A 27,967-nucleotide genomic window follows, 5' to 3' on the forward strand; every position below is an offset into this window, starting at 1 on the left:
TAGGCGACCCACAAATTGGAGAACAATACTACCAAAGAAGTTCTCGCACTATTGTGAAGGTTCTAAGCGGCCCATCAGTCTCCCCAGCCTGGGGATCCGGCAAAGGGGCTGGGAATCCCCAGGGAACCTGACTTTGGAGGCCAGTGGGGTTTGATTATAGAACTTCCATAGGACAGGAAACAGAGACTCTACTCTTGGAGGGCACTAACACATTGTTTTACAGACTAAGATACATCAGATGGACATGTGGAGACTTAAAAGACATCATAAGGTTTTACAGAACATATAAGCTGTCTCACTTAATCTAATCAGGAATAATGATAGTTTTATACAATCATGGTAACTGTATAATTGTTTTGAACTTCTCCTGAGTCCCTTGGAAAAAAAGGATATGAGTAAAGGCACAAGCAAAAGAAAACTACCCATAATAAAATAAATAAAACTTATCAATCTTAAACATACAAAAATTTGGGGAGTTTTGGATCATTTTTTAAAAAGCTCTCAGGACAAGGCCCCTTAATCCTTTGGGGTTGCAGTTTTCTTTTTTTTTCATACATGTCATTTCCCTAAAACAAAAGAGCTCCAGTCAACATAAACCTGAAGTTAAGCTGACTCATCTCTAAGCCACCAAGTTATTCACCATTTCTGATTTATTATTCCCAAGCTGGAATCAGGATTGCTGGGAGAAATAACAACAAGCTCAGATATGCAGATGATACCACTCTAATGGCAGAAAGTGAAGAGACACTGAAGAGCCTCTTGATGAGAATGAAAGAGGAGAGTGAAAAACCAGGCTTGAAACTCAACATTAAAAAAACTAAGATCATGGCATCTGGTCCCATCACTTCATGGCCAACAGAAGGGGGAAAAGTGGAAACAGTGACAGATTTTGTCTTCTCGGGCTCCAAAATCACTGCAGATGGTGACTGCAGCCACAAAATGAAAAGATGCTTGCTCCTTGGAAGGAAAGATATGACAAACTTAGCATATTAAAAAGCAAAGACATCACGTTGCCAACAAACATCCATATAGTCAAAGCTACTGTTTTTCCATTAGTCATATACACGTGTGAGAGTTGGACCATAAAGAAGGCTGAGCACTGAAGAATTGATGACTCCAAATTGTGATGCTAGAGAAGACTCTTGACAATCCTTTGGCCTGCAAGAAGATCCAATCAGTCAATCCTAAAGGAAATCAACCTTGAATATTCACTGGAAGGACTGATGCTGAAGCTGAAACTCCAGTACTTTGGTCACCTGATGCAAAGACCTGGCTCACTGGAAATCCTTATGTTGGGAAAGACTGAAGGTTAAAAAAGAAGGCAGCTGCAGAGGATGGGGTGGTTAGACAGAATCACCAACTCAATGGACAGGAATTTGAACAAACTTCAGGAGATATAGTAAAGGATAAGGTAGCCTAGTGCGCTGCAGTCCATGGGATTGCAAAGTCAGACACGATTTAGCAACAGAACAACGTTATATGTATAAACATATAAGGTATTATTTATATTTCATAATTATTTATCTGTGTAATTATATAGACAGGTATATATACACTGATATGAAGTCAGAGAAACCTGGCATGCTACAGCTCATGGGGTCACAAAGATCTGGACATGACTTAGTGACTGAAAAACAACACACTGATATGAAGAAATCTCTGACATGTGTAGTAGGAAAAAAAGCAAGTTGTAAAATAATATAATCTATATAAACACAAAGAAATAAAAAACAAAACTTTTATGTAATTTTTGTTTACAACTGCAAACTGATTTAAATGCACAGCAACCTCTGTAAAGGAGAATGGGATTATGAAGGTTCAGAGGGAGTTTATGAGTAATATTTCTTTTATTTTAAAATAAAGTACACAGTCATCTTTCACTTGAGTAATTTAAAATAAGAATTTCAAAAGAGGTTTTAAATAATACTTGAAATTTTCTATTCGCCAAAAAATTTTTTTCTATACATTTATTAGTGTGGTTATATACACTTCATTTTTTCAACATAACGTAAGCTAAGCAAACCTAAATGAAAACAAATGATTAATTTTACCAGAAGATTTCTGGATTTCAAAAATCATATAAATTTGAATACTTTAGAAACACTCTTAAGGATACTTCTATACAGTGATTACGCTGCTGAGAAAACAACAGAAATATATATGTAATAGATGAATGATTTTTAAAAGTTTAGTCATTTTTAAAAAGGTTTAGAGCTAGTCATAACTTTGAACCACAACAGTTAATAAATACACTGTCTAGAGTGTATTAATAATTATGTAATTTTATGTTCATATATACAAATGGCTTTTTTAAAATTTACAGCTAATAGGTCCAACTTTACTTATTTGGCCTTACTGAATAAAATTCAGACAACATATGGTTTTTCTACATCAAGTGAGTTAAGATCTCAGCTAGAAGTCTCAACTCTGGCTCTGACAATAGTACAACTGTGGTTAATTAACATTTCTAGTCTGTATGTATATCCACCTAAATGAGATGCTACTGCGTTCTACAAGATACAGAACTAGAATCTCTGGCAGGAAGACAAACTTGTTTTTGTAATAAAGCTATACTGGTACACAGCCATGCTCATTTGTTTACTGTCTATTGCTGCTTTTGTGCTGGGTATTATGACAGAAACTTTATGGCCCACAAAGCCTAAAATAATTACTAATTCACCCTTAGGAAAAGTTTGCTGATCTCTGGTAATATGGCATGTAAAGTGCTAAGCATATAAACTACTATATAGTTAGAATCCAATAAACATATACTAGTATACTTACACCCACATAATTATCAAACATAAACACACATTTTACCTTATAAGACTATACATTTTTTGACAGATTAAAAAAAAAAAAAGCAGTATTTACCTGCACCATGGCTACAAGGTTCTGTAAGTGTCTAAGTTTCAGTTTTGCAGCCATAAGCTTCTGGATCTTATGTTCAAATTCAGCATCTTCAGGAGTCTCAATGATCAGGCTGCTGCTGTGACTAGACAGTGAAGCTCCACTGAGGGCCTCATCTTCTGCTTCCTCCTCCTCCTCCTCCTCATCATGACCTTGTGCAACAGGCATCTCCTGTTCTCCTTCTCTATTGTATCGACAATCTGCTGAAAATATGTATCACTGAAATGCAGTAACTTAATGAACTTAATTAAGAGCTCTAAAGAAAGAAAATCCACTTCCCAAGAGTATGGTACAAGTATCTGTGAATAGAGTCAATCATACCTGAAGGAGGAGGCATGTTTAGAGCCCTTATGTTGGCAGCAGACCTGTTGTTAATTTCACAGTTAGAATTAACTGCTCGCCCATCTCTATTGTTAGAAACACACTGTGCATTAGAATTACTATTTACTTCGTTCCAGGTGGCAGCCACTTGTGGATTTCTGAAAGGAAGGAAAACAGCCTCAAGTTACTTAAAGTAAAAAAATATATGTAATATTAAAAAATCAAAGTTTTAGAACTACTAAAAAAATAATTCCAAACTATGAACATCATTGGCTATTTCATCTTTTAAATAAATGGCTCCTGCATTTCACTGGCTTCAGCTATTCAGAAATTTAAGAAGAAAAATATCTAAAAAAATCAAAATTACAACAAAGAAAATTAAAATTACACCAAAAAATAAAGACACAGGAAAATGAGAAATTATATACTTCTTATAATTAACTTATATTTGATGTAACAAACAGCAAATTTACTAAACTTCCGTACTCAATAAATCCCTACTTGCTTTTCTTTACAGGACAAGTTAAGATTACACTGACCAAACAGCAGACTTACAGGAGAAAAGCTTAAGTAAAATGCAAACAGTAAGCACTCTACTGAGGGTTTTCTGTTCCATATTAAAAGTACTATTAGAATGAGTATGTTAGAAAAACAAACTTGAAAAAAGTTCTCACCGAATATGAGTAACAGGTTCAGAGTTTTCATGCTCAGAATCATATTCCGACTCTTCAGTTTCTTCTTCTTTTGTGTTTTCATTCACAGCATCTGTCATCATATCTGATGTTTGCTCATAATAATGAACTAATTCTCTTAGTTCATTCAACCTCTTTCGAACTTCATTTAACTTCCTGATAAACAACAAATATATACAAATTAATACCCATTTTAGTAAAATAAAGAATACACCATTTCCATACAGTAGCAGCCAGCACATACAAATGTTAAACTCAGTCAAATACCCAGGGTACGAGACTGCAATGAATTTAATTTCAAGTGCAAGTTATTCAAAATCTCATCACCTTATATCTAAACGTTACAGACAAAAATGTAAGAAATTCTCCTTAAAGTGCTCACTTTAAACAGGTACAAATGTTAACAGCTTAAATCTTAATGTCAAAGATATTCCTAGGTTTCTTAATAAGTATCAAGAATGTGAAGTACTAAATATTTCATTTAAATAGTACCTCTCAGGCAAATCCAATATATAGGGATTACTGAGCATTTACTGAAGATTCTCAATTTGTCTACAATATATAGAGCTCTATAAAGTATGTCACATTTTACAAAAAATAATAATTAGGTTGTTTTTACTGAATTCCAGTAATAATGCCAATAGTTTTTAATACTTAAAACACCTTTATCATCAAATATATTATGCCAGATGAAGAGAAAGAGGCTTAGTGAGGGTGCTATTCGTCCAGTCACACAGCCTTGTGAAATACAACTTCAAAGCTATCTGACTCTACAGTCTGGGCTAAAATACACAGATCTTTTAACTGCAGTACCTTTTCTTGTAAAATGGGAATATATTATGTACTGCTGTGCTCATTCACTCAGTCTGGTCTGACTCTTAGTGACACTATGGACTATATAGCCCACCAGGCTCCTCTGCCCATGGAATTTTCCAGGCAAGAATACTGGAGCAGGTTGCCATGCCCTCTTTCAGGAGATCTTCCCAACCCAGGGATCAAACCCATGTCTCTTGCATCTCCTGCACTGGCAGGTAGATTCTCTACCACTGTGCCACCTGGGAATACCCCAGGAATACATTAGCTCACAGAAATTACATTTCTCTGGGATAACTCAAAAATGCATGTATAATACATACACACTTACTCTTCCACTATATCACTTAGGAATGTTTATCATATTAAATTCAGTTTTTCCAGAATTTTCAACAACAAAAAACCCTAAATTTGACCCTATGATTCAATTATAATCTATGTAAACAATGTGCGTATAAATTATTTACTGGAGTTTTTCAGTTGGATTTAGGTGGCCTTCATTTTCATTCTGATTCTGAGAAACTAGAGAAGCAGCAGGATAAGGAACAGATGGCGTGAGGTTATTGGATTCTCCATTGACCACTGGTGTTAAGACTACAGGAGCAGAAGGAGCTGTGGTTGTACTTCTCTGATCCACACTCCTTTGTGGAGAGGCTGAAGAAGGCACAACTACCAAAAAAAAAAAAAAAAGCCAGGTAACATACATAAATATAGCATCAAACAACACATTCACAGTTTGCTTGGATAGAGAAAAATGAAAACTAAAAGTCATTAACATCTTAAATTCTGCAGCTTTAAAATGTGAAACTTAAGCATATAACATCCAGGCTACTTGTTAATTAAGAAGTCCCTCAACCAATCAGAGTTAAAACAGAAGGGAAAGAAGAGCAGGAAGACAAGATGGAAATCAACAAGAACTATGATATTCTACCTTGAAAAATTAACGAGAGTGCTTTTGTGATCAATTTGGTTCTAGGTTAAGTTAAACACAGCCACTGTGTATGATGTACAGCCCACGAGCTACAAATTTACGGGGCAGCCCTAGCTGATCAGGTCCCTGAGAATGTTCCACTCCAGAGGGATTCTATCTGGTCTCCAAGATAGAACTCTTCTTGTTCCAAAAGATAAAGCAAAATTGTTAAAGTGACTGTGGTACATTACACCATGAAATGCAATAAAATTTTCTACTTGGTTGATGGCTAATCCTCTGCAGTTCTTGAACTACATTTTAATTACTCTTCTGTCCACACAAATCAAAGATATTTTATGCTTTCAAATGCAATGAATGAAGGCTAAGAACCTTTGTGCTTCTCTCCTACCACTCTAAGCTATAATCATTTATCTTTCTCACAATGACAACCATCATTTGTTGCTCACATTACCATCTACTACAGCTGGTTTCCAATAGTCTTTTCTTTCTATTCCTTGACTGTTTTACCTTTTGCTGCTGCTTTCACGCTTTTTCCCAGAGAAAAGTATGATTTTTTAGTCTCAGTAGACAGAGTGCTCCTTCCTTTATATATATAAAGCTGACCACAAGGCTCTGAGTACAACTTCCGAAAAACTTAAGACGTTTTTCTTGGTTATGATCATCAGTTTAGGAAGAATAAGCACTGGGATTAGATTATACTCTGGAGGAGGGGGGGAGTAGCTGAAGTCGGGGGAAAGAAAGGAGTGTATTTCAGGGAAGAAATAGTACACTTCTTTGAGGGTGGCAGAGAATTAGGTTGAAGAACAAGGAACAGAGGTCCAGAGATGATGTTTTCTATCCCTCGTTTTTTCTTTAATAAGACAGCAGCTGAAGAGAATAATGACCAGTGGGGTTGATCCTGCCAATTCTGATTTCCAACGCTATAGCTCCTACTATCAACTGTTTGAGGAAGAGGCGTGACCAGACTTGGAGAAGGATAAGGTTAAATGAGGACAAGTAACTGGATCTCAATTAGACAAAGTCAAGTAAAACATGAGGTCGGAAAAGACAGTTTCTACAGTATAACTGAGATGACCATTGGTTTTCTTATATAACTAGTTATAAATCAATATAAATAACTAGTACAATCAGCCCTCCATATACAAGAGATGTGCAGATTTAACAAAAAGCAGACAGAAAATATTCAGGAAAAAAAAAAAAACAAAAAACGTGGATCTGAAGCATGCTGGTTAACTGTCTACACAGCATTGACACTGTATTACGTATTTTAAGTAACCCAGAGATGATTTCAAATGGACTGGACAAGGTGCTTAGATTATATGTAAATTCTATGCCATTTAGATAAGGGACTTAAGCACCCTCACATTTTGTCATCTGTAGAAGGTGTGGGTGGGAGTACTGGCACCAATCCCCCATGGATACTAACAAATGGCTGTATAATTATTTAACTAGTATTAACTAGGTTGACTGTATGCCTTTTCTATTCCTGCCTGAGATGACTATTTCTATATTTCAAAAAATGAGGTGTTTGGAACTTTCTGGACTAAGTTTTTCATATCTCGATTTTTTTTGTATAAATACTTCCTAAATCTGTTTTATAATTTTAAAATAAATGTACTAATCTGGTTTAGTTTTTCTTTAAGGAAAAATTTTGGATATGCTAAAAAGTGCAGCATTACTATGTCCAAGTATCTAAGTGCTTTGATACTTTTCCCTTTCTAAAATGCTACCAATTTTTCAAGTCCAAATTCATCTTTTTTTCTGAATTTTACAGAACATATCTACCATCTATTTGGCTCTACATTATATTGCTTTATTACTCAAAAATGTTTCACATGCAAGTGCTATTTCACCACAAAAATCTTAATTTTGAGTAACTATGCATTCATTCATTCATCAAATATTTACAAAGTAATTACTACATGCTGACATATATACTTATGCGTCCTATACTTAAGACTACTGAGCCAGATTTACTTACATGATGAATTGTTCAAATGCTGATCTCGAAGTGTATGAAGTTCTCCAAGAAGTTTGTCCATTTTTTGTTTCTTTTCTTGTAACACTCTCATCTTGCTAAAAAGTTGGACTTTCTCATCAGGTAAATGCTCTGAAACTGATGGATTTCTGCTCTGAGAAATCTCCCTAGTTAATGAAAGACTTTCTGCTTGTCTTCTATTGTCTGGAACAGCTGGAGGCTTATTAAAAAAAAAAAAAGAGAAGAAAAATAAAGGCAATTCAAGGTTGCATTCTCATTTTAAAGATGCGTAAATATTCTTTATAAAAAGAGATAAACAACTGTATTGTGCTGCTGGGTAAGCGTGTCTTTCCTTTTCCTCAATTGCATACAGTTTTCTGATGTGCCACTATATATAATGTGATATATACTGTTTTATAGACACAAATAACTACACAGTGGGGATTTATTGGATGTTATTACCTGGATCTAAATTAAGTTCTAGAAATGCCACATTTTATACAGAATAAACCTTCAAAAATCTCATCCTCTCTCTTGCCATCTTTTTACAATCACCATCATACACTTCTTAACCTATCGGTTTTTCCTAACACTTCTTTCCTATTAAAAAAAATTAATGAAACATTTATGAAACATAAATCCACAAAGGATTAGGGAATCATATATGAATAACCACCACTGACTTTAGTCCAATTTCAATATTTAATATTAAGATGTTATGGGAAAAACCCCAACAAACTTTTTGGCTAACTCAATATTTTGCCACATTCACGTCAATTCTTTTAGAGAAATATTATGAATATAATATTAAAGCTAAAGCTTTATAGGTACAAAACCTCAACCAATTACTCTCTCAAGAGATAACCACAATCTGGAATTTGACATCTACCATTCTCATATATGTTTTTATTTTGTAATACCTGTCCATGTATCCATAAAAAATATACACTCATTACTCATTAGATAAGCTAAGTGGTATCCTTCTTAAACTTTCATTTTCATTCATTAGCTTTGGTTTGTTTACTCTAACTGGTTATGGGATTTCGCTCTGTGTATATATCATAATTTATTAACCCATTTTCCTGTTCATGGACATTTAGATTGTTTCTACTTTGCTATTAATACAATACTGCCATGAACATTCTTGTATGTATCTCCTTTTGAATATCTGAGAGTTTCTCCAAGGTGGGCCACTGCAGGGTCACTAAAGAAAATGTACTGCTGCTGCTGCTGCTGCTAAGTGTCCGACTCTGTGCGACCCCATAGACGGCAGCCCACCAGCCTCCCCAGTCCCTGGGATTCTCAAGGCAAGAACACTGGAGTGGGTTGCCATGTCCTTCTCCAATGCATGAAAGTGAAAAGTGAAAGTGAAGTCGCTCAGTCGTGTCCAACTCTTAGCGACCCCATGGACTGCAGCCTACCAGGCTCTTCTGTTCATGGGATTTTCCAGGCAAGAGTACTGGAGTGGGGTGTCATTCCCTTCTCCGAAAGAAAATGTACTAGATACTGCTAAATAACTCTCCAAAGTAGTTGAAACTCTCCAAAAGTAGTTGGGTCATTTTAACTTGGTCAGCAGACAGGAGATAATGCATTGTCAACCATACTCATTTCCAGTGGAGAGAGATTAATTCATCCTTTATTATTCAAAGTCCACAGATTGAAATTTTTCATTTATATCATTATTTACAAAGGTCATCAAACTTATTAACTCTGAAATTAAACTTTAGGACTTTCTTGTTAGTTAAACACTGCAAAAACACAGATTCACAATAACTTAACAGTTGTGACTATACAATCTTTAAGGTGAAATAAGAATGTGTCATCTGGAAGCATAGGAAGGGGAAGTTTCACTCATCACTACGTTTAAAGGAGGTATTTCCTCTAATTTAGTGTTTCCCAAAGTATAGTCCCAACATGTCCAGCAGTGGAATTGCATGGCAGGATGCCCATCTCAAATGTGTGAATCAAAACAATTTTGGAAGTGGAGGTTCCCACTGACCAGAAATCTACAATTTCGAACAATCATGCTGTGTGACATCATTATGCTTGGTAAAGTCTGAGAAGCACTGCTTTCGTTAATGTGATTTTAAATCCAGTACACCAAAATAACGAAGTGCTGCCATGAGAATCACGGCATACAGAATCACAGATACCTGAGAATCACGAAGCTGATTATGAAAATGCTGAATTAAATCATTCAATTCTTCATTTAGTTCAGAGGTGATACTGACTCCAGATAGGCTACCTGTAGTTTCTGTTACAATTAAAAAGAAAGTTAACTATTCATTAAAGCAAATAAATGAAAACAACACTTTTACTTCTGAGAAGCTAAAAATAAATTGGAAGGGGGCATGCTTAGTCACTCAGTCATGTCTGATTCTTTGTGACTCCATGGACTGTACCATACCAGGCTCCTCTGTTCATGGGATTTCCCAAGCAAGAATACTAGAGTGGGCTGCCATTTCCTTCTCCAAGGGAATCTTCTTGACCCAGGGGTCAAACCCACGTCTCCTGCATTGCAGGCAGATTCCTCACCATCTAAGCAACCAGGGAAGCCTAAATTGAGGGGTAGGGGTGAGGATTTTAAAATGTCACTTAATGTAAGTTGAAACTAGTTAACTCTTAGATTTATCTGCCAACCAATCATTTTATATTTCCATCTAACCTGAAATAAAGGAAAATTCATAAAACTCTAGTATTGTGGTTCAACTCTTTCTGTCCCAACAGTCAAGAGGGAAATTGCTACATCTCAATTAAGCAAAAGGACTCAACATAGTTACAATGAGGTGGATGAACCTAGAGCCTATTATACAGAGTGAAGTAAGTCAGAAAGAGAAAAACAAATGTCATATATTAACACATATACATGGAATCTAGAAAGATGCTACTGATGAACCTATTTGCAGGGCAACAATGGAGACAAACACAGAGAACAGACTTACGCACAAGGGCGGGAGGGGAGGGGAAGGAAGGAGAGGGCAAGATGAACGGAGCGAGTACCATGGAAATACATACACCACCATATGTCAGACAGGCAGCCAACGGAAATTTGTTATATGCCTCAGGGAACTCCAACTGGGGCTCTGTAACAACCTAGAGGGGTGGCAAAGGGTGGGAAGTGGGAGGAAGGTTCTCGAGGGAGGGGACATATGTACACCTATAGCTAATTCATGTTGATGTATGGCAGAAATCAAACCAATGCTGTAAAGCATTTATCCTTCAATTAAAAATAAATTTTTTTTAAAAGGGGGGAAAATAATAGGGACTTAATAGAGTTGGGGTGCAAGCAGGTCTACCAAATTGGGCTGGAAAAGTGGCAGGGAAAGTGGTGCTTCTGAAAAAGCCCAGCTGATTCTCACCAGCCTCAATCCCCACTTCATCCAACAAAATCAATGCTCTATACAGGGGTCAGCAAACTTTCCTTAAAGATTCAGATAGTAAATATGTTAGGCTTTGTGGAAATACATTACTTGTCTCAACTACCCAATTCTGCCTTTGCATGGCAAAAGCTACTATATATAATCATAAACAGATGAACATGGTTATGTTCCACGAAATTTTATTTCAGGCTAGTTTGCTCACTTCTACAATAGAACAGGTAATTTATTGAAGCACTTGCTTGTGATACAAGCTATACTAAAAGACCACAGTTTTTATTGTCAGGCTGTATTCCCAAGGCAGTATTCTGATGACAATTTTGATAAAAGTTACTGCTCTACTACTCACTCAACCATGTTTATCTTTCCAGCTCTAAGAGACACTATAAACTATTTCTGTTTTGAAGGAAAAATATTAGCTTTCTCAATGAGAAATTAGAATTTCAGGGCAGGATAATATCCCACGTATCTAGTCCAAACTATTTGAAAAAAATAAATTAGACTCTAGGATAACACACAAGCTAGTTAACTGATGAAAGGGAAACTCTTTCCCATGAAAATCATGTTGCCTCTCTCATAGACCAGAAGATTAAATACTGTAAGTTTGTTTTTTTATCAGTATTCTCCTGCAAAATCTCCTAAGTACAAGAGGAAAACTGTCTTCAATCATTAACCTAAAATTCTTTTTGAACTAGTACATAAAATAAATTCAAATTTAAATTCCTGTCCATTCTCCTCTTGGTCCCAGACTCATAAGAGTACAGTAAAAAAAAAAAAAAATTACCTGCTTACTACAAGGGAAAAATAGGGATGAAGATTTGCATAATTATAATTATATACTATACCATATATATACAAATATATATATGGTATATGCTATACTATATATAATTACTATAAAAGAGTAAGTTAACTTACAAGTCATAAAAATTTCCTATGAAAATGGAAAATTAAATTACAAATAACAGTGATCAGAAGGTTGAGCCAATGGGCTCAGTGTAGACAGCATGATAAACTGAGTAACAAGAGGGTAACCACAGTAAGAAGCTAAAATGGAGAGCCCACAGGAGATAAATTATTATTAGACTGGGATGACACACTACTACAAATTAGACCCTAGTTTTACTGAGTTCTAAAAAGTAACAATTTGTTTTTGACTTACGGAGAAATTAAACACTTAGGTTTGAAGGTAATGAGAAGAATTGTAAGGTTAGATTCAATACCAAGGAACTCAATACTATTTCCATCTAAGTGGTACAGGGCTCTGAGGGAAGAAGGAAACAATGAAAGAACCTTTCTGAGTCTCAGGGAGACTGGATAGGATACAAATTTAGTTCAAAGGAACTAGTGCATACAACTGGGTACCTTACTGATACAATAGTGAAGCTGCCTCACTTAAAAGTTTTAACCCTTCCTTGGCAGGCAAGCAAAGTATAGCAATCCTAGCTAAATAAGTACAAAAGGCAAAAATAAAAGCAACAAGAGCCCTATCAATCTGAAATACAAAAACAGAACGACAGCCTGTCCCTTTACCTCTTATGGGTACTCTCTGATGCAAAGGTGAACGAGCCGGCTGTCTGCCTGGTACAGTATGATGGCCAGGAGTTGTCTCCGCAACCTTTTCTGCATAACCAGAGAAAAGCACAGGACAGAGTAAGCCTTACATGTAGGTTTTTAAACTAGGCCACAATCCTAGATCTGATTAAAAAACCACCAGCATCCACCTTGCAATCGTACCATTGCTTACTGGGCGTTACTTATAAAAACAACATCCTAAGACAGTAGCATACCAGAATCATCCATCACAGCTATAGCCTGCTCGGCTTTATGCTGCAGGGCAAGCAGAGCAGCTTGTCGTCCCTGTAGAGCTCTCAGCTGCTCCTGCTGCTGTAACATCCTTTTTAATAAATCATGTTGTTTCTTCAAATTTTCTATCTCTTCTATAGGCTCCTGCTGAGGATCTCTGGCCTGAAAAATAAGACCAACAACACTTATATCTATTTAAAATCTATGCTCATGTGTCAACTATCAATGGTAAAATACAAACATAAATAATAAATTTGTATTAAATATACAACACAAGATACAGACTTGAAAGGAAAAAAAAGAAAATGATGACACAGAGACAGCCTGTCATGTTAAGAATTAGGTAATTAAGTAATTTCAAGGTAAAAGACCATATGCACAAACTTAGCATGAAGAAGAATTAACAAAAGGAAAATAAAGGAAGAGGCTTACAAAAAGAAAGATAAAAGGGTCAAGAAGGCAAAAGGAGCTACACACAGAAACACAGACACATGCCCACGTGCACGTACACACACACAGGAATGAGATCCAGGTCTTAGAAAGGGAGAAGCAATGTTATACCAGGCTAATGCCCCAAAGGTAGCCCTGAAAAAGCCCAGACCAAAAAGATGCTCTGCCTCATTCCTAGAAGGGATGTTTAAACCCAACAAAACCAACAGATGAAAAATTTTTTAATTTTTAATTTTTATTTAATTTTTAAAATGCATTTTTATTTGATTATCTGATGTGAAAGGCTTTAATTTACTTGTATCACTTTATATAAGCATACAATAAAGAAAAACGTTTTTTTCTTTTAAAAGATGCTCCTTTAGATAAGTCTAAGAACACAAATTACTTTGAAATTCCCCCTAAAGACAGCATTTTGCCTAAAAGAGGAACAGACTGAATAGATGTCAATTATAAAGAACTATAAAATTTTAAATATTAATCTTCAACCTATTCAAATGTAACTCAACCAGAAACACTATGGTCAATTAATCAAAGAGACAAATTTAAGTGCAACTTGGAAACAATAAAATTTTAAGTCAAATTATGCATGAAATTATACCATAATGGTATTTTTCATCATTGATTTGCCTTTTAAAATTTTTATATCTTAAAAGTGTAATGATTTTACCTAATATTTACATAAAGTATTTCTATCAGCTTAGAAACAGTCAATTTTAAATTTGCATTGGTATCAAATTTTTGTTGGGGTTATTTATAGACTTTAAATGAATGACCTCCCTTGGCCCTGACTGAAGTTAACAAGGAGGATAAAGAAGTTCAATGATTTCTTTTGAAAATAAAAATGCACTGATCTGTATTCCCCATGTACATGTAATTCCAGGAGAAATTAAGGAGAACACAAATGGCTCTAGAGAAGTTTCCTTCTGGGTGACATCCCTTACCAATACTTTGCAAAAACTTCTTTTCTTTATCTCCCCAAGCAGAACTCATCAGTAATGTGAGTAACCGTGTAACTTGGCAAGCAATAAAAGTAAGTACATGGCTCAGAATTAAGAACTCAAAGAAATGAAGATCAAATAATAAGTAGAAGACTGCAATCAGAATTTTTGATGAATGTATCAGAGAAGCCAGGTCAGTGCTCTATCATGAACATGGAAGAGAAATAACACATCTTGGTTAAGCTACTATTTCCTGGAGAATTCCCAATAAACTGAACCCATTTTCAAATCAACAACACTTTACTCAGTTCTCTCCCATCCAACACAAGTAGAGTTACTCTGTTAACATTACACTCATTCCTATAAAAAGTCATCTTCTTAGTTCTGGCTCAATTTAAGATTGTTTACATCTCGTAAAATAATTTGAAAGGTGAGAGAAAACTATGAATCTGATATAGCGAGTCATCTCAGATTTGAACCAAATTAATTTCATTGAAAAGTGAAAGTCATTCAGTCATGTCGGACTCTTTGCAACACCATGGTCTATACGGTCCATGGAATTCTCCAGGCCAGAATACTGGAGTGGGTAGCCTTTGCCTTCTCCAGGGGATCTTCCCAACCCAGGTCTCAAATCCAGGTCTCAAACCCAGGTCTCCCGCATTGCATGTGGATTCTTTGCCAGCTGAGCCACAATGGAAGCAATTTCATCAAAGTCATTGGTAAAATATAAACCAGATCCAATTAGGTACAGATTTCAATTGGAAAGACTCAAGAGAAATATCTCCAGATTGACATCAAATACTCCAACAAAGCATCAATGGAAATAACTAAGAAAAGAAACATTATACATATTAAGACAAAAATTCACCTAGGGAAAAAACCATCAAGAATGCACTGATGCTGCTGCTGCTGCTACTGCTGCTGCTAAGTCGCTTCAGTCGTGTCCGACTCTGTGCGACCCCATAGACAGCAGCCCACCAGGCTCCACCGTCCCTGGGATTCTCCAGGCCAGAACACTGGAGTGGGTTGCCATTTCCTTCTCCAATGCATGAAATTGAAAAGTGAAAGTAAAGTCACTCAGTCATGTCCGACTCTTAGCGACCCCATGGACTGCAGCCTACCAGGCTCCTCCGTCTATGGGATTTTCCAGGCAAGAGTACTGGAGTGGGGTGCCATTGCCTTCTCCGAAAGAATGCACTATCTCCATCTAACTCATCATTTTCTCATCTCTCAAAATTAAATTAACTTTAAAGAATTTACTAAACAATTTAATATTACGGTTTCTTACCCAAATTACATCCTTAGATCATGTCTTATGTACTTAGAACTATCTCTGAAGAAGCATAATCTGGCTTGGGAGACATATCTAGCCCACATGAAATAATCAGAAATGATAAAAAAAAATAATAGCAAAAAATGGGTAGATGGCATTTTGAAAAGCTTATGAATTCTCTAAGAAGTGAGATTAAGTATGTGGGGGGAGGATGAGTGTGGGAAAACAATGAAAGCATTCTGGGAAGGCTTTTTAAAAAAATTATGCAATGATATCATGTCTATAAAATATTTCAAGGAATAGACTCTGCCCTTGTAGGCAACTCAAGAATATCACTTATTTCCTATTAAGCTGCAACTCACACGGCTGCTTTAAGCTCAGAACCTCGGTTAAGACACCAACTTTCTTCCCTAATTTTGTAGCAGAATACTACATTTTCAAACATGTTAAGGAGGGAATGAAGGTAGGTGGGGAGGACAAGAGGGTCTGCATAGCAGAGAAAGGATAAAGACAGTCAGTGGGACTTAGGGTTTTTTTTTAAGAAACTGAAATCACTTTATGAACAGAGTACTGACAAAACTACCCTAGGATGGCCCTAAGAATCAAAAGATTCAAAAGAAGCAAATTAAAATAAACTCCAAAAAAGAAGTTCAAGAGAAAATCATATTCATTTATAAGGTCATTATTCAAAGAAACCTAAAAACAGAATAATAGCTTTTAAAAGCAAACATAATGCCTTAAGGAAAAAAGCTAGCAGATACTATGCTATAGTAATTGTCAACTCAAGTTCTGCTTGTTGCTATTCAAAGACTTCAGAAGAAAGGAACATTAAGTTCTAAAGGACATCTATTTTCCCCCCACTCACCTTTTCTTCTCCAATGCTACTAGTTTTAAAAATAACCAGCTACTTTACTCTTCTGTTGAATTGGGACACCGTTAGCTTAACATTTTATAGTAAGATCACTACGTTGTTGCTGTTTAGTGGCTAAGTCGCATCCAACTCTTTTGCGACTCCTTGGACTGTAGCCCGCCAGGCTCCTCTGTCTATGGGATTCTCCAGGCAAGAATACTGGAGTGGGTTACCATTTCCTTCTCCAGAGAATCTTTCCAATTGAGGGATCAAACCTCTGTCGCCTGCACTGGCAGGCACATTATTTACCTCTGAGCTACCAGGGAAGCTCAGCTGGTTTGAAACCATATCTTCAAAACCTTGTGGGAGCTGGGGTGGGACACCAAAATAACTAGAGGTTAAGCTCAGTCATTTTAATTTTTGGGGGGTCACTTTTGCTGCTGCTAAGTCACTTCAGTTGTGTCCGACTCTGTGTGACTCCATAGACGGCAGCCAACCAGGCTCCTCCATTCCTGGGATTCTCCAGGCAAGACTACTGGAGTGGGTTGCCATTTCCTTCTCCAATGCATGCATGCACGCTAAGTCGCTTCAGTCGTGTCCAACTCTGTGCGACCCCATGGACAGCAGCCCACCTGGCTCCTCTGTCCACAGGATTCTCCAGGCAAGAATACTGGAGTGGGTTGCCATTTCCTTCTCCAATGCATGAAAGTGAAAAGTGGAAGTGAAGTCACTCAGTCGTGTCCGACTCTTTGTGACCCCGTGGACTGCAGCCTACCAGGCTCCTCTCTCCATGGGATTTCCCAGGCAAGAGTACTGGAGTGGGTTTCCAATGCCTTCTCCAAAGATAAAGACTAATCCTAGGTAATAAGCTAGTAATAAAACATACGAAATTGATCTTATTTATACTCAATTATCGGAGAAGGCAATGGCACCCCACTCCAGTACTCTTGCCTGGAAAATCCCATGGATGGAGGAGCCTGGTAGGCTGCAGTCTATGGGGTCGCTAGGAGTCAGACATGACTGAGCGACTTCACTTTTACAAATGCTATTTTTTATTCAAACTGTTTTTTCTTTTTTTTTTTAATTTTATTTTATTTTTAAACTTTACATAATTGTATTAGTTTTGCCAAATATCAAAATGAATCCATCACAGGTATACATGTGCTCCCTATCCTGAACCCTCCTCCCTCCTCCCTCCCCATACCATCCCTCTGGGTCGTGCCAGTGCACTAGCCCCAAGCATCCAGTATCGTGCATTGAACCTGGACTGGCATCTCGTTTCATACATGATATTTTACATGTTTCAATGCCATTCTCCCAAATCTTCCCACCCTCTCCCTCTCCCACAGAGAAGTGGAGCTACACAAATGGTTGTCTTTAAACCCTTCCTGAATGTCTTGATGCAAGTCATGGAAAGTTTCTAAAGAAAGAACATTTAGAGCAAACACTGGAGGAAAAAAAGGAGCAAAAACATTAGGAAACAAGTCAACTGACTAAAAAATATTTTTCTAAAAAAAAAAAAAAGAAGGGAAGGGATTTCCAATGGGAAGAAAAAATATAAACCAAAAACACTATAAAAATGTTTCATTCTTAAAAAAAAAAAAGGAACGCTAACAGCTTGCTCCATTTTTTCTCTCTTTAATAAATGACTAAGGAAATAAGACAAGATTTAAAAGGACCATTTTAATCCACAGACACAAATATCAGAAACAAAAGGCAACTAATGATTAGGGTTTAAGAATGTGTTATATTTTGAGCTCTCAATAGCAAAAAAAAAAAGGAAAATGGATTAAGTTTCAAGTCTTTTGTTAATGCAAATTAAAAACAGCTGCCACACATAGTCCACGGAGAGCAGAAAAGAAGAAAAACACTAAGGTATCTTTACTAATGCAAATTACTGTACAACTAACCATGTTAATAACATACAAATTTAAAAGTTACAGCAGTAACAGAAAAGCAAATAAGCAAGAGGAAATATGAACAAAAGAGGTGCTCATTTAGAGGGTTCCCAAGTTAATATTATAAAGTATACCTTTGAGGGAAATCCACGTTTCCGGCTACATTTCCTATTAGGCCTCAGCTCCCTGTCATGCTGAGGAGGTCTGTCACCTTTCCCTTTTGGACTTGTAGTAACGTCAGTGTCTGAAACCTGTGCTTGTGAAGCTGAATTCCCTAGTTTGTCCTCAACGCACGGCCGAATTCTCAGACTAAAAGATGCCTCCTTTATTAAATAGTGTAGCATATTAATTTCTTAATACAAACTCCTGTTTAACATACAAGCCAGCCTTGTAAATAAATATAAAAATTCACCAATCCATGATTTAGAAAATTAATCCACCCTCTCCCCAAGTGGCAATAAAACTTTAGACTTTTAAATTCCCATAGACTAGACTATTGGCTTATTCTAAATAAGTATCATATCTTAGGCAATTTCCAAGCTATACAACAATCACTGAAGCATATTTTAACATTTATTGTATGTTACTGATTTCCAAAATGTCCTGATTTTATGCTATGAAAGAAAATCTCATCGTGGTGAACACTATATACACTACATATACAGATAAATTATTATAATCAATTATACCATTTCCCACCCCTCTCAAACACAATTCCTTTACACACATGCCCCCACCCTTCCATTTCTGCTGGAATGAAATGTGAGAAATTATTCCCCACACCACTGTGAACAGAAAAACAATTTCCCCACAGTAGACTGCATTCTTCAACAACCATTTGGATCAAGCCCTCTGAGCACCTCCTGGTGAAAATAATGGAGAAAAAAAAATTCAAGTTTCCTCTTCGAATCAGGAAGGGCAGGATGAGAAAGGAGGCAGATAAGAAACTATGCAGGGCGATGCTAAAAGGAAACAAACCCTCAGATTCTTAATGCTGACTAGAAATTTGGAACATACCTCAGAAACAAACGATACACATGGTCTATCCTTTCACAAGAAAGGCATTACTGACAACAGGGTTTCAAGATTACTAACGCATGGTTATAGGTGCAGTTGCTAAAATTAAAATGTTTACAAGTATACTAGTTTGATACTAACTTCTATGAAGTATATTTTACAAATCTTGCCTCAAAGTTCTGAAAATTTCTGATTTTCCCGAAAGACAGTATTTTGATACATCTCATTTTGCAGAGTTAAAATTTATATACTTTTCTCACTAAATAAATCCCAAAGTAAATGCTAACCTGTCCCATTTTCAGCTCAGTTTACCAGCCGTCTGGTTTGGCTTCAGTTCTAGGCTAGCCTGACAAATGAAAATCCTAACAGCCTTCAAACTGGTCCTCAGTGGCAGAGAAACTTGGGAGGCTTTTCCAAAAGACAGTATGCCAAGCAATGACACAGTCCTCATAACTAGTACATCTACAAAGAATTTTAACTCTCCCAGTGCCTCTTAAAATGAGCAAAGCTATGCTTAACGATACAAATGAGGAAACCCAGGTTTTTGCAAGCTGAAGACCAGAAATTAATCAACCATTAAAACTACTTTTAATGTTAATAAATAAAACTTTTAAATTTCCATGTTCAAAAAGAATATATACAGCATTAACAATCTGAGGGTTTCTTTCCTGAGATAAATTTTTCATTAAGGAATGCCTACAAAAGTATTATTGTGAAAAATAAGGGGAAAGTTTTTATCTTCATTTCCAGCACTTTAATTACTAAAAAGCCGCTTACCGTGGCATCTGAAGCCTCAGACCGCACATCTATGTTTAGCGATGTGCTCTCAGCTACAGAACCAGATCCCACAGCTGAATCTATAGTCCGAACATCCTCCTCCTCATTTTCTCTAGCCTGAAATATTTTAGTGGTATAAATCATACAACTATTAAAAAGGGCAATAAAATGTTACAAGGGATGGCACGATTTTTTAAATATATTAACTCCTCTGGGGTGGCAATCAGAATGTTATCACCATAGGTACACACTAATGTACTACAAAAATCAGTACATTAAGTAAAAGGTTCAAAACTTACAAGAATCTTCTGGAGAAATTTCATATATGACTTTTCTTGTTCTTTAAGGTGATCTATTAGATGAGTGAGGCGCTCAACATTAGCAGATCTTTCATTTTTCTCTACAAGGTCTTCCCGCATGGAACTAGCTTTAGTAATATACTCACGAATCTGAACAAGCCTGCTTACAATCTGCAGGGGAAATATTAGGGGGGTGGGGGAAGGACATGAAAATAAACAGGATGTGAAAATGAGCATATTTTATTGAACAGAAACAATTTTACAGATTTTAATTTCAAATAACCAAAGATACTTCTAAGTTTATTGCATGAATTCATACATGCCAAAGATCTGAACCAAATTTACAATTTAATCAAAACTTAATAGGCAATACTAACAACTCCAATTTCCATTAATTTCAAAATTAGTTTTAATTTACATTACTTGAAAACTTCACTTTATAAAACTGCATATTAAACTATTATTTATATAAATTCTTCTAGTGTTTATATTTCTTTATAAATTTTAAAAATTAAAATACTTTAAAAACAGAATTATCTTTTCAAATGAATTATATAACCATTTAAAGAAATTTCTACAACAATCTATTAATCACATTACTCCAACTTCTCTTTACTAAAAATTAACAATACAGCACTTTACAGGTGAACAGAAAGTCTTAATTTACCTGACTATGCCACTTCTAAAATCATTTTTGTAAAAATAAATTTACACAGTTTCTAATAAACCTGACAGGATTAATGAGCAAAAGTTAAGGAAGTACTATGCATGCAAGGTAAGTAGCTTCAGTCATGTCAACTCTTTGCAACCCTATGGACTGTAGCCCACCAGACTCCTCTTGTCCAAGGTATTCTACAGGCAAGAACACTGGAGTGGGTTGCCATGCCCTCTTCTAGGCAATCTTTCCGACCCAGGGATCAAACCCTTGTCTTTTACGACCCCTGCACTGGCAGGTGGATTCTTCACCACTAGTGCCACATGGGAAACCTGGGAAGTACTTTCATTCTACCTAACTGAAATTCCTATGTGTACTTTTTAAAATCTTCATGCTTCTAATCTGAGGTTTATGAAAGCAAAGAGTAAAAGAAATATATCACCTGGCTGCTCTCCATTGCAGGTTCTCCTCTTCCATCTTCTTCAGAGACTTGACAGTTTTGCAAAAGGTCATTACTTAAAGCAGAAGCAAACAACTCTTTACACTGTGCTGATCCAATCATTTCTCTCTTTTGAGGACTTACAGTGGCATCTTTGCTCTTGTTAGTATTAATCTGCATAGGCAAAAAGTTGAAGGGCTTTCGGTTCTCACTAAGCTGACGTTTGTTGTTAGCAGCTGTTGCTCTACCTTGAGAATCACTTCCAATGCTTCTCTATACATGAAAGAAAAACCAAATCCCACAAACATTAATCTTTCAAAATTAAAAAAAAATCCAATGTTCTTAGCTTCACCATCAGACATTGATTCAGGAGGTATATAAAAAAGATCTGTCTAAGATTCAGAGCAGCTTCAGACCTACAAAATTATTTTAGAAAAATACCAAATTCAATTATCACGTCCTATTCCTCATTCTGTCAGAGACAACTGAAATGATGACTATGAGCAAGATTGGTCTAAATAAAGTACGATTATGAACCATATTTATAACTCAAATTGCTAGTCATACTTGATCACAGAATATAACATAGGCTTTGGACCTAATGAATCAACGTTAAATAATACAAACATTAACATAAAGATGTGTCAACGTGAAGCACTGTCTGATAAATTATTCAACTTAGTGCCCAGCATGCAGTAACTGTTCAATAATTGATACAAAGGTGACTAAATGATATATGATCATCACCGTCATCATACCGGACTAGAATCTATCTTTATGCATATTTAGAGAAACTTTATCAAGTACAGATCAGACAATAAAATGTGAAGAGTTCATTTTCATTTCTACTTGCTTTAGTTCTAAACTTGACTTTGGTGATTATAAACACAAATAACAGTTTTATTCTAAACTTGAGGTAACAGCACATTCCACACTTAGCCAATGATAAATATTCTAAAGTGGATCTTCTCTTTTGTTTAACAGCTATCTTACCCAGTTAGTAGCATGCAAATTTTAGTTTCAAAATGAAATCATTTAAGTCAGCCAAACACTGTAATAATAAAGTTCTGAAAAACCTGTCCTCAGCAAGTTTAGAAATAAGGACTTTGCCGCCTTCCAAAGAACACAGTACCATCACCACTGATTAACATTCTTTCCATATACACAGAAGCCAAGAAAAAGAAGTAAACAGTTCAATTTCATTAAGACAAATGATTTATCTATGCAAGTACTTTCCACAGTCATAACTTGATTTGTAAAATATTTACAAACCTGATCTAAATCACTGAAGTTTATCCGCTGTTTGAGTTTTTCTAGTTCTGCCTGCTCAGGAACAGACATCTGAGTCATGTATCTACTATGTGGAAACGTCAGTGAAGTCTTTGTTCTTCGTCTTCCAACTCCTGGCGATGACTCCGGAGAAATATCATTAGTTACCCTTTTATCACTTTCTACACCAAATTTTCTCTTATTCTTTTCTGATGACCTATTTGCCTTCTTCTGCTGGCTGCCCCAATCCTTTAAAAAAGTAAAGGCAAATGTTAATCTGGCCTCTATCAAATCAGGAAAATACTTTGGTATGCTTTAAAATTTTGGGTCTTAAAGTTAGAAATGACAAAACATTTTTCACATAAATACACAGTCTTAGAGACAATAACTTACCTGTATTAGCCCATTTTCCCTCTACTACACATAGCCTAAATTTTAAACTGTGCTGAAATTATTGTAATTATTCAGAAAATAACTACTTCCCTATCACAAATCATTAACAAATACCCAACCTCTAACCCTAGCATCAGTCTAAATGTTTTCAGAAGCATTTTAAAAAATGGTTCCTTACTATTTATAAACTGATTAGTGAAATAAAATTATAGATATCTTCACTGGTCTCCTTTAAAGTCAACATGTATAGGTAGACAGATGAGGAATCAACCTGTGTTCTAAAGCAGTTACTGTTATATGAAGAAATGCTCCACTGTGTGACCCTAGGCAACTTAACGTTCATAAATCTGTTTCCTAATCTCTAAAATAGTGTTACCTTTAAAATACAATTTAAAATAACATATATAAAACATCCAGCACAGTGCCTAGCATGTAGTAAGCAATAGATGTTAATAATAATAATGTTATTATTATTTTCTATAGGCAACAATGTACTACATGATAAGGTCTTATATGAAATGATAAAAAAATATGGCAGAAAGCGAAGAAGAACTAAAGAGCCTCTTGATGAAAGTGAAAGAGGAGAGTGAAAAAGTTGGTTTAAAGCTCAACATGGCATCTGGTCCCATCACTTCATGGCAAATAGTTGGGGAAACAGTGCAAATGGTGACAAACTTTATTTTTGGGGGCTCCAAAATCACTGCAGATGGTGACTGCAGCCATGAAATTGAAAGACACTTACTCCTTGGAAGGAAAGTTATGACCAACCTAGATAGCATATTCAAAAGCAGAGACATTACTTTGCCAACAAAGGTCTGTCTAGTCAAAGCTATGGTTTTTCCAGTGGTCATGTATGGATGCGAGAGTTGGACTATAAAGAAAGCTGAGCACCGAAGAATTGATGCTTTTGAACTGTGGTGTTGGAGAAGACTCCTGAAAGTCCCTGGGACTGCAAGGAGATCCAACCAGTCCATCCTAAAGGAAATCCGTCCTGAATATTCATTGGAAGGACTGATGCTGAAGCTGAAACTCCAATACCTTAGCCACCTGGTGGGAAGAACTGACTCATTTGAAAAGACCCTGATGCTGGGAAAGATTGAGGGCAGGAGGAGAAGGGGACGATAGAGGATGAGATGGTTGGATGGCATCACCGATTCAATGGACATGAGCTTGAGTAAACTCCGGGAGTTGGTGATGGACAAGGAGGCCTGGCGTGCTGCAGTCCATAGGGTCGCAAAAGTCTGACACGACTGAGCAACTGAACTGAACTGAACGTTTTACCAGAAAATATGTTTATTTACTTAGCTATACCCACATAACACATTCAAAAGTTCTGTAAATTCCCACCTTATCCATATGGGAAGAATATTTTAGTTTTACTTTACTAACACCTTTTAGAATATTTTTCACTTTTGTAACAAAACTTCCTTCTCTATACACTGTCCCTCCAGCCCAATTCACATGTGGATGTTCCTGCCAACCTCCTGTTCTACTTACCCCACCCAATCTTGGCCACAGGTGACTGGAAAAGAGATGCATACCTAACACAAGTTAGGATAATCATACTTTAAAATTTCAAATTGGAACTAACAGATAACTAGTCAGTCTATATAACAGCAGCCATAACTGAAAACTGTAGAATGAAGGAGCAGCCACAGTATATCACGTGGACAAGACGAGAGAGAAAACTGGTCTGTGAAATTAAAGTTGGGTCTAGTAGAGGCACTCAGAAGCAAAGAGTTAGTGAAGTGAAAAAGTAATTCTTGACAACTTCCTGACTGCTTTTTCTATTTCCTTCCTAAAACCCAGCTATATTCCTTTAACTTATTTTCCATAAAACATCTTTATATTCTTATAATAAATCTCTTTTCAGTTTAAGCTAACTCAAGTTGATACATTAACCTGCAAAGAAAAATGTCTTCAACTAATATAGCAAACAGCCCCGGGTCGTTTACTATACTGGCCAGCAAGAAAACTGTGTCTACATAGTTTCAGTGAGCGTGACTTGGCTAAGTCAGGGGAAAACTGCATTTTAATGTCAGTAGCCAACAACACACCATCAATAATAAGATATCTTACCATGTTGTTGAGTCGGTCATCAACACTCTCATTGCTCCAGTTTGGTAAATCCTGATCATTCACACCTTCTTCAAAAGGAGCTCCTCCCGTGGCCATACTGGCTTTTACAATTAATCTTCTGCAAAACAAGTGAAGACTAAACTTTTTAACACATAAAAACAAACTGTAATATTTAAATCATTCCATGAAGCTCAGCAATAAAAACAAGTATCAAAAAAGTTGATTTTATGAAATAAAAGAGGCATCATCAACCACACACAAAATGATTTAGCTGCCACAGGCATAGTATGTTTAGCATGCATTAAGTAGCTGAAGTGACGGGGAGGGGAAGGAAAAAACCTTGGAATATCCACTCTTTCTGCAGGCTTGCATCCTTTAAGGTTACTCAATTTATCTGATACAATCCAAAAAGGTAAAGAGTAGGAAAAAGTTACTGGATGGAAATGACATCACTTATAATAGTGACAAAAAGTAAAATTATCTAGGAATAATATAATTTTGCCCTATGTAGTAAAGACACATTATTTTTTAAATCGAAGTATAGTTGATTTACAATGTTGTGCTTATTTCTGCTGTACAGCAAAGTGATTCAGTTAAACACATACAAGAAGCGCTATTAAACTCTATAAAACAATGCAAGAGAAAATGTGAATAAGTGGAAAAACATACTATCTCCCTTGATGAGAAGACTAAACATTTTTTCTGAATTTATAGACTTAATTAAATACCCACTGGGATTCTTGGAATTTGACAGAACAATTCTAAAAACGATCTGGAAGAACAAACAAGTTAGAAAAAAATTACCTGAAAAATAAAAGAAAAAGTTGCTGTAGTGGTCAAGAGAGTAGAAAATTAATCCCAAGATACTAAACCACATTAAGTATCTATATGGTTCAATAAGCACCACTCAAAAAGAAAATCCTCAAATATACCCAATTCAAAAAATTTAATGACAAAAATTAACTATAGCTAACATCAATTTTGTTCACTATATGCCAAGTGCTAATGCTAAACATTTTATGTTTATCATTTAACCTTTGCAATAATTGAGTGGTAAGTCAAGTCGTCACTCAGTCATGTCTGACTCTTGCGACCCCATGAACTGCAGCCCGCAAGGTTCCTCTGTCCACAGGATTCTCCACATGGGACAATTTGCTAACAATGTTGAAAAAAGTTTATTTAAAGCTTTAACAGACTTCCTAAACTAGGATTCATCATCTTAAACACAAAACACAGAAAAATTATTTCAGTGACTATTTTCTCAATTCTCCCAAGGATGGTACATACCCAGTACCATTCCAGACACACAGAAGAATTAATTCATAGTAAACAACAGATGCCTTACAGTGTTAGAGCTTAATTCCCCTCAGATGAAAAAGACTGCCTTACACCATAAACCAAGATACTATCCAGTAGATTAAAAACAGATGAATAAGATTAAAGAGTCAAATAAAAGACAAGAAAAAAGAACGAGCTTTAAAAATAGAGATTTTTACCAATTTGGAATGTGGAAATAAAAAGGAATATGTTCAACCAATTTTACTCACACACAAGTGAATCCTATGTATACTGAGAATAAATAGTAAATGACAAGCTGGGAAAAAAATCTGAAAGAAATATGAAGTATATAATTAGTATCTTTACTATATTAAAAAATGCTTGCATGAAAGCAGTTGTTGGTTACAGGGTAGGAATATGATTTTTGCTCTTTACCTTATATATTTTCCGCAATATTTTACAACATTTTTTATACCAGAAATATATTTAAGAACTTTGCAAAATAACTGATACTCATAAAGAGGTATGTCCAGTGAACTGACTCATTTAAATGAAACATTTTACAACTACCTTTTTCTAAGATGCACTGATGTAATTTGTAATATTAAAGAATAGGAGCTCAAAAAAATACATAAGCAATAGAGGTGAAAACAATACCTAACATTACAAAAAGCAATTTATCTTAAAGTGGAGATTAGAAGAGAAATTGCTATAATACTTAAGTAAAAACTCTTACCAATTTTTTGGTAAAATACAGTATGTTGCATTTTCTATCAGTAGAGTAATAATAAAGTAAGTTTACTTTAAGATAAATTAAAAATATATTCAAAGAGATGTTTTATACTCATTTATTATAATGAATTCCTCCTAAAATGAGCTTTTCCTAAGGATCTAGTGATAAGCTAAGGACTTTGAACACAGGTTTCTAAAACAACTTAAAACATATATTAAAATTAGTCTGGAGAAAATAGGTCAACTATTTCTTAAAAATCATTTTTAAAGACCATTTACTAAATAAAAGTCTACAAAGTTTATAAACAACTTTGTCTAGTTGTGATTGACGTAAGATGATATTGAGTATTTATAACTCAGTACTAATGATACCAAATGGTTGAGAAGGCATACTCCTACAGAAGTAAAATTATCAGCATGAAGCTAATGAAGTGAAAACAAAGGCAAGTCATTTCTTTCTTATGTCAACCTCTTTAACCTCTTCAAAGTCACCTTTAAAACTACTGATATCTACCCTCTAAATTTTATTCTGTAAACACATTAATGTATAGTTTTTGATTATATTATGCTTCAGCAATATTTGAACCGTGAACTTCCTGATGTTCAAGCTGGTTTTAGAAAAGGCAGAGGAACCAGAGATCAAATTGCCAACATCCACTGGATCATGGAAAAAGAAAGAGTTCCAGAAAAACATCTATTTCTGCTTTACTGACTATGCCAAAGCCTTTGACTGTGTGGATCACAATAAACTGTGGAAAATTCTGAAAGAGATGGGAATACCAGACCACCTGA

The 27,967-nt window shown here is 35.7% G+C and overlaps 1 protein-coding gene across 17 annotated transcripts in view; it reads right to left on the reverse strand.

Annotated features, from left to right (window-relative positions):
- The window catches only part of PCM1 (pericentriolar material 1), a 90,521-nt gene that overhangs the window by 52,857 nt on the left and 9,697 nt on the right, over positions 1-27,967 (reverse strand). For 9 of the 17 annotated variants that reach the window (XM_061404275.1, XM_061404279.1, XM_061404277.1 and 6 more), the window contains 14 exons: positions 25,166-25,283; positions 22,697-22,942; positions 21,428-21,697; positions 20,331-20,501; positions 20,032-20,148; positions 18,372-18,560; positions 12,813-12,990; positions 12,556-12,645; positions 9,799-9,899; positions 7,649-7,865; positions 5,204-5,405; positions 3,906-4,079; positions 3,232-3,389; positions 2,875-3,110 (listed from right to left, as the gene is read on the reverse strand). In XM_061404275.1, the coding sequence (XP_061260259.1) occupies positions 2,875-3,110; positions 3,232-3,389; positions 3,906-4,079; positions 5,204-5,405; positions 7,649-7,865; positions 9,799-9,899; positions 12,556-12,645; positions 12,813-12,990; positions 18,372-18,560; positions 20,032-20,148; positions 20,331-20,501; positions 21,428-21,697; positions 22,697-22,942; positions 25,166-25,261 (2,445 nt within the window). In that variant the 5' untranslated portion in view covers positions 25,262-25,283. The remainder of the gene's footprint in view (positions 1-2,874; positions 3,111-3,231; positions 3,390-3,905; positions 4,080-5,203; positions 5,406-7,648; positions 7,866-9,798; positions 9,900-12,555; positions 12,646-12,812; positions 12,991-18,371; positions 18,561-20,031; positions 20,149-20,330; positions 20,502-21,427; positions 21,698-22,696; positions 22,943-25,165; positions 25,284-27,967) is intronic. The other 8 variants (XM_061404290.1, XM_061404287.1, XM_061404288.1 and 5 more) reach the window with 3 other exon arrangements.

The sequence above is a fragment of the Bos javanicus genome, chromosome 27, assembly GCF_032452875.1.
Source record: "Bos javanicus breed banteng chromosome 27, ARS-OSU_banteng_1.0, whole genome shotgun sequence".
NCBI lineage: Eukaryota > Metazoa > Chordata > Mammalia > Artiodactyla > Bovidae > Bos > Bos javanicus.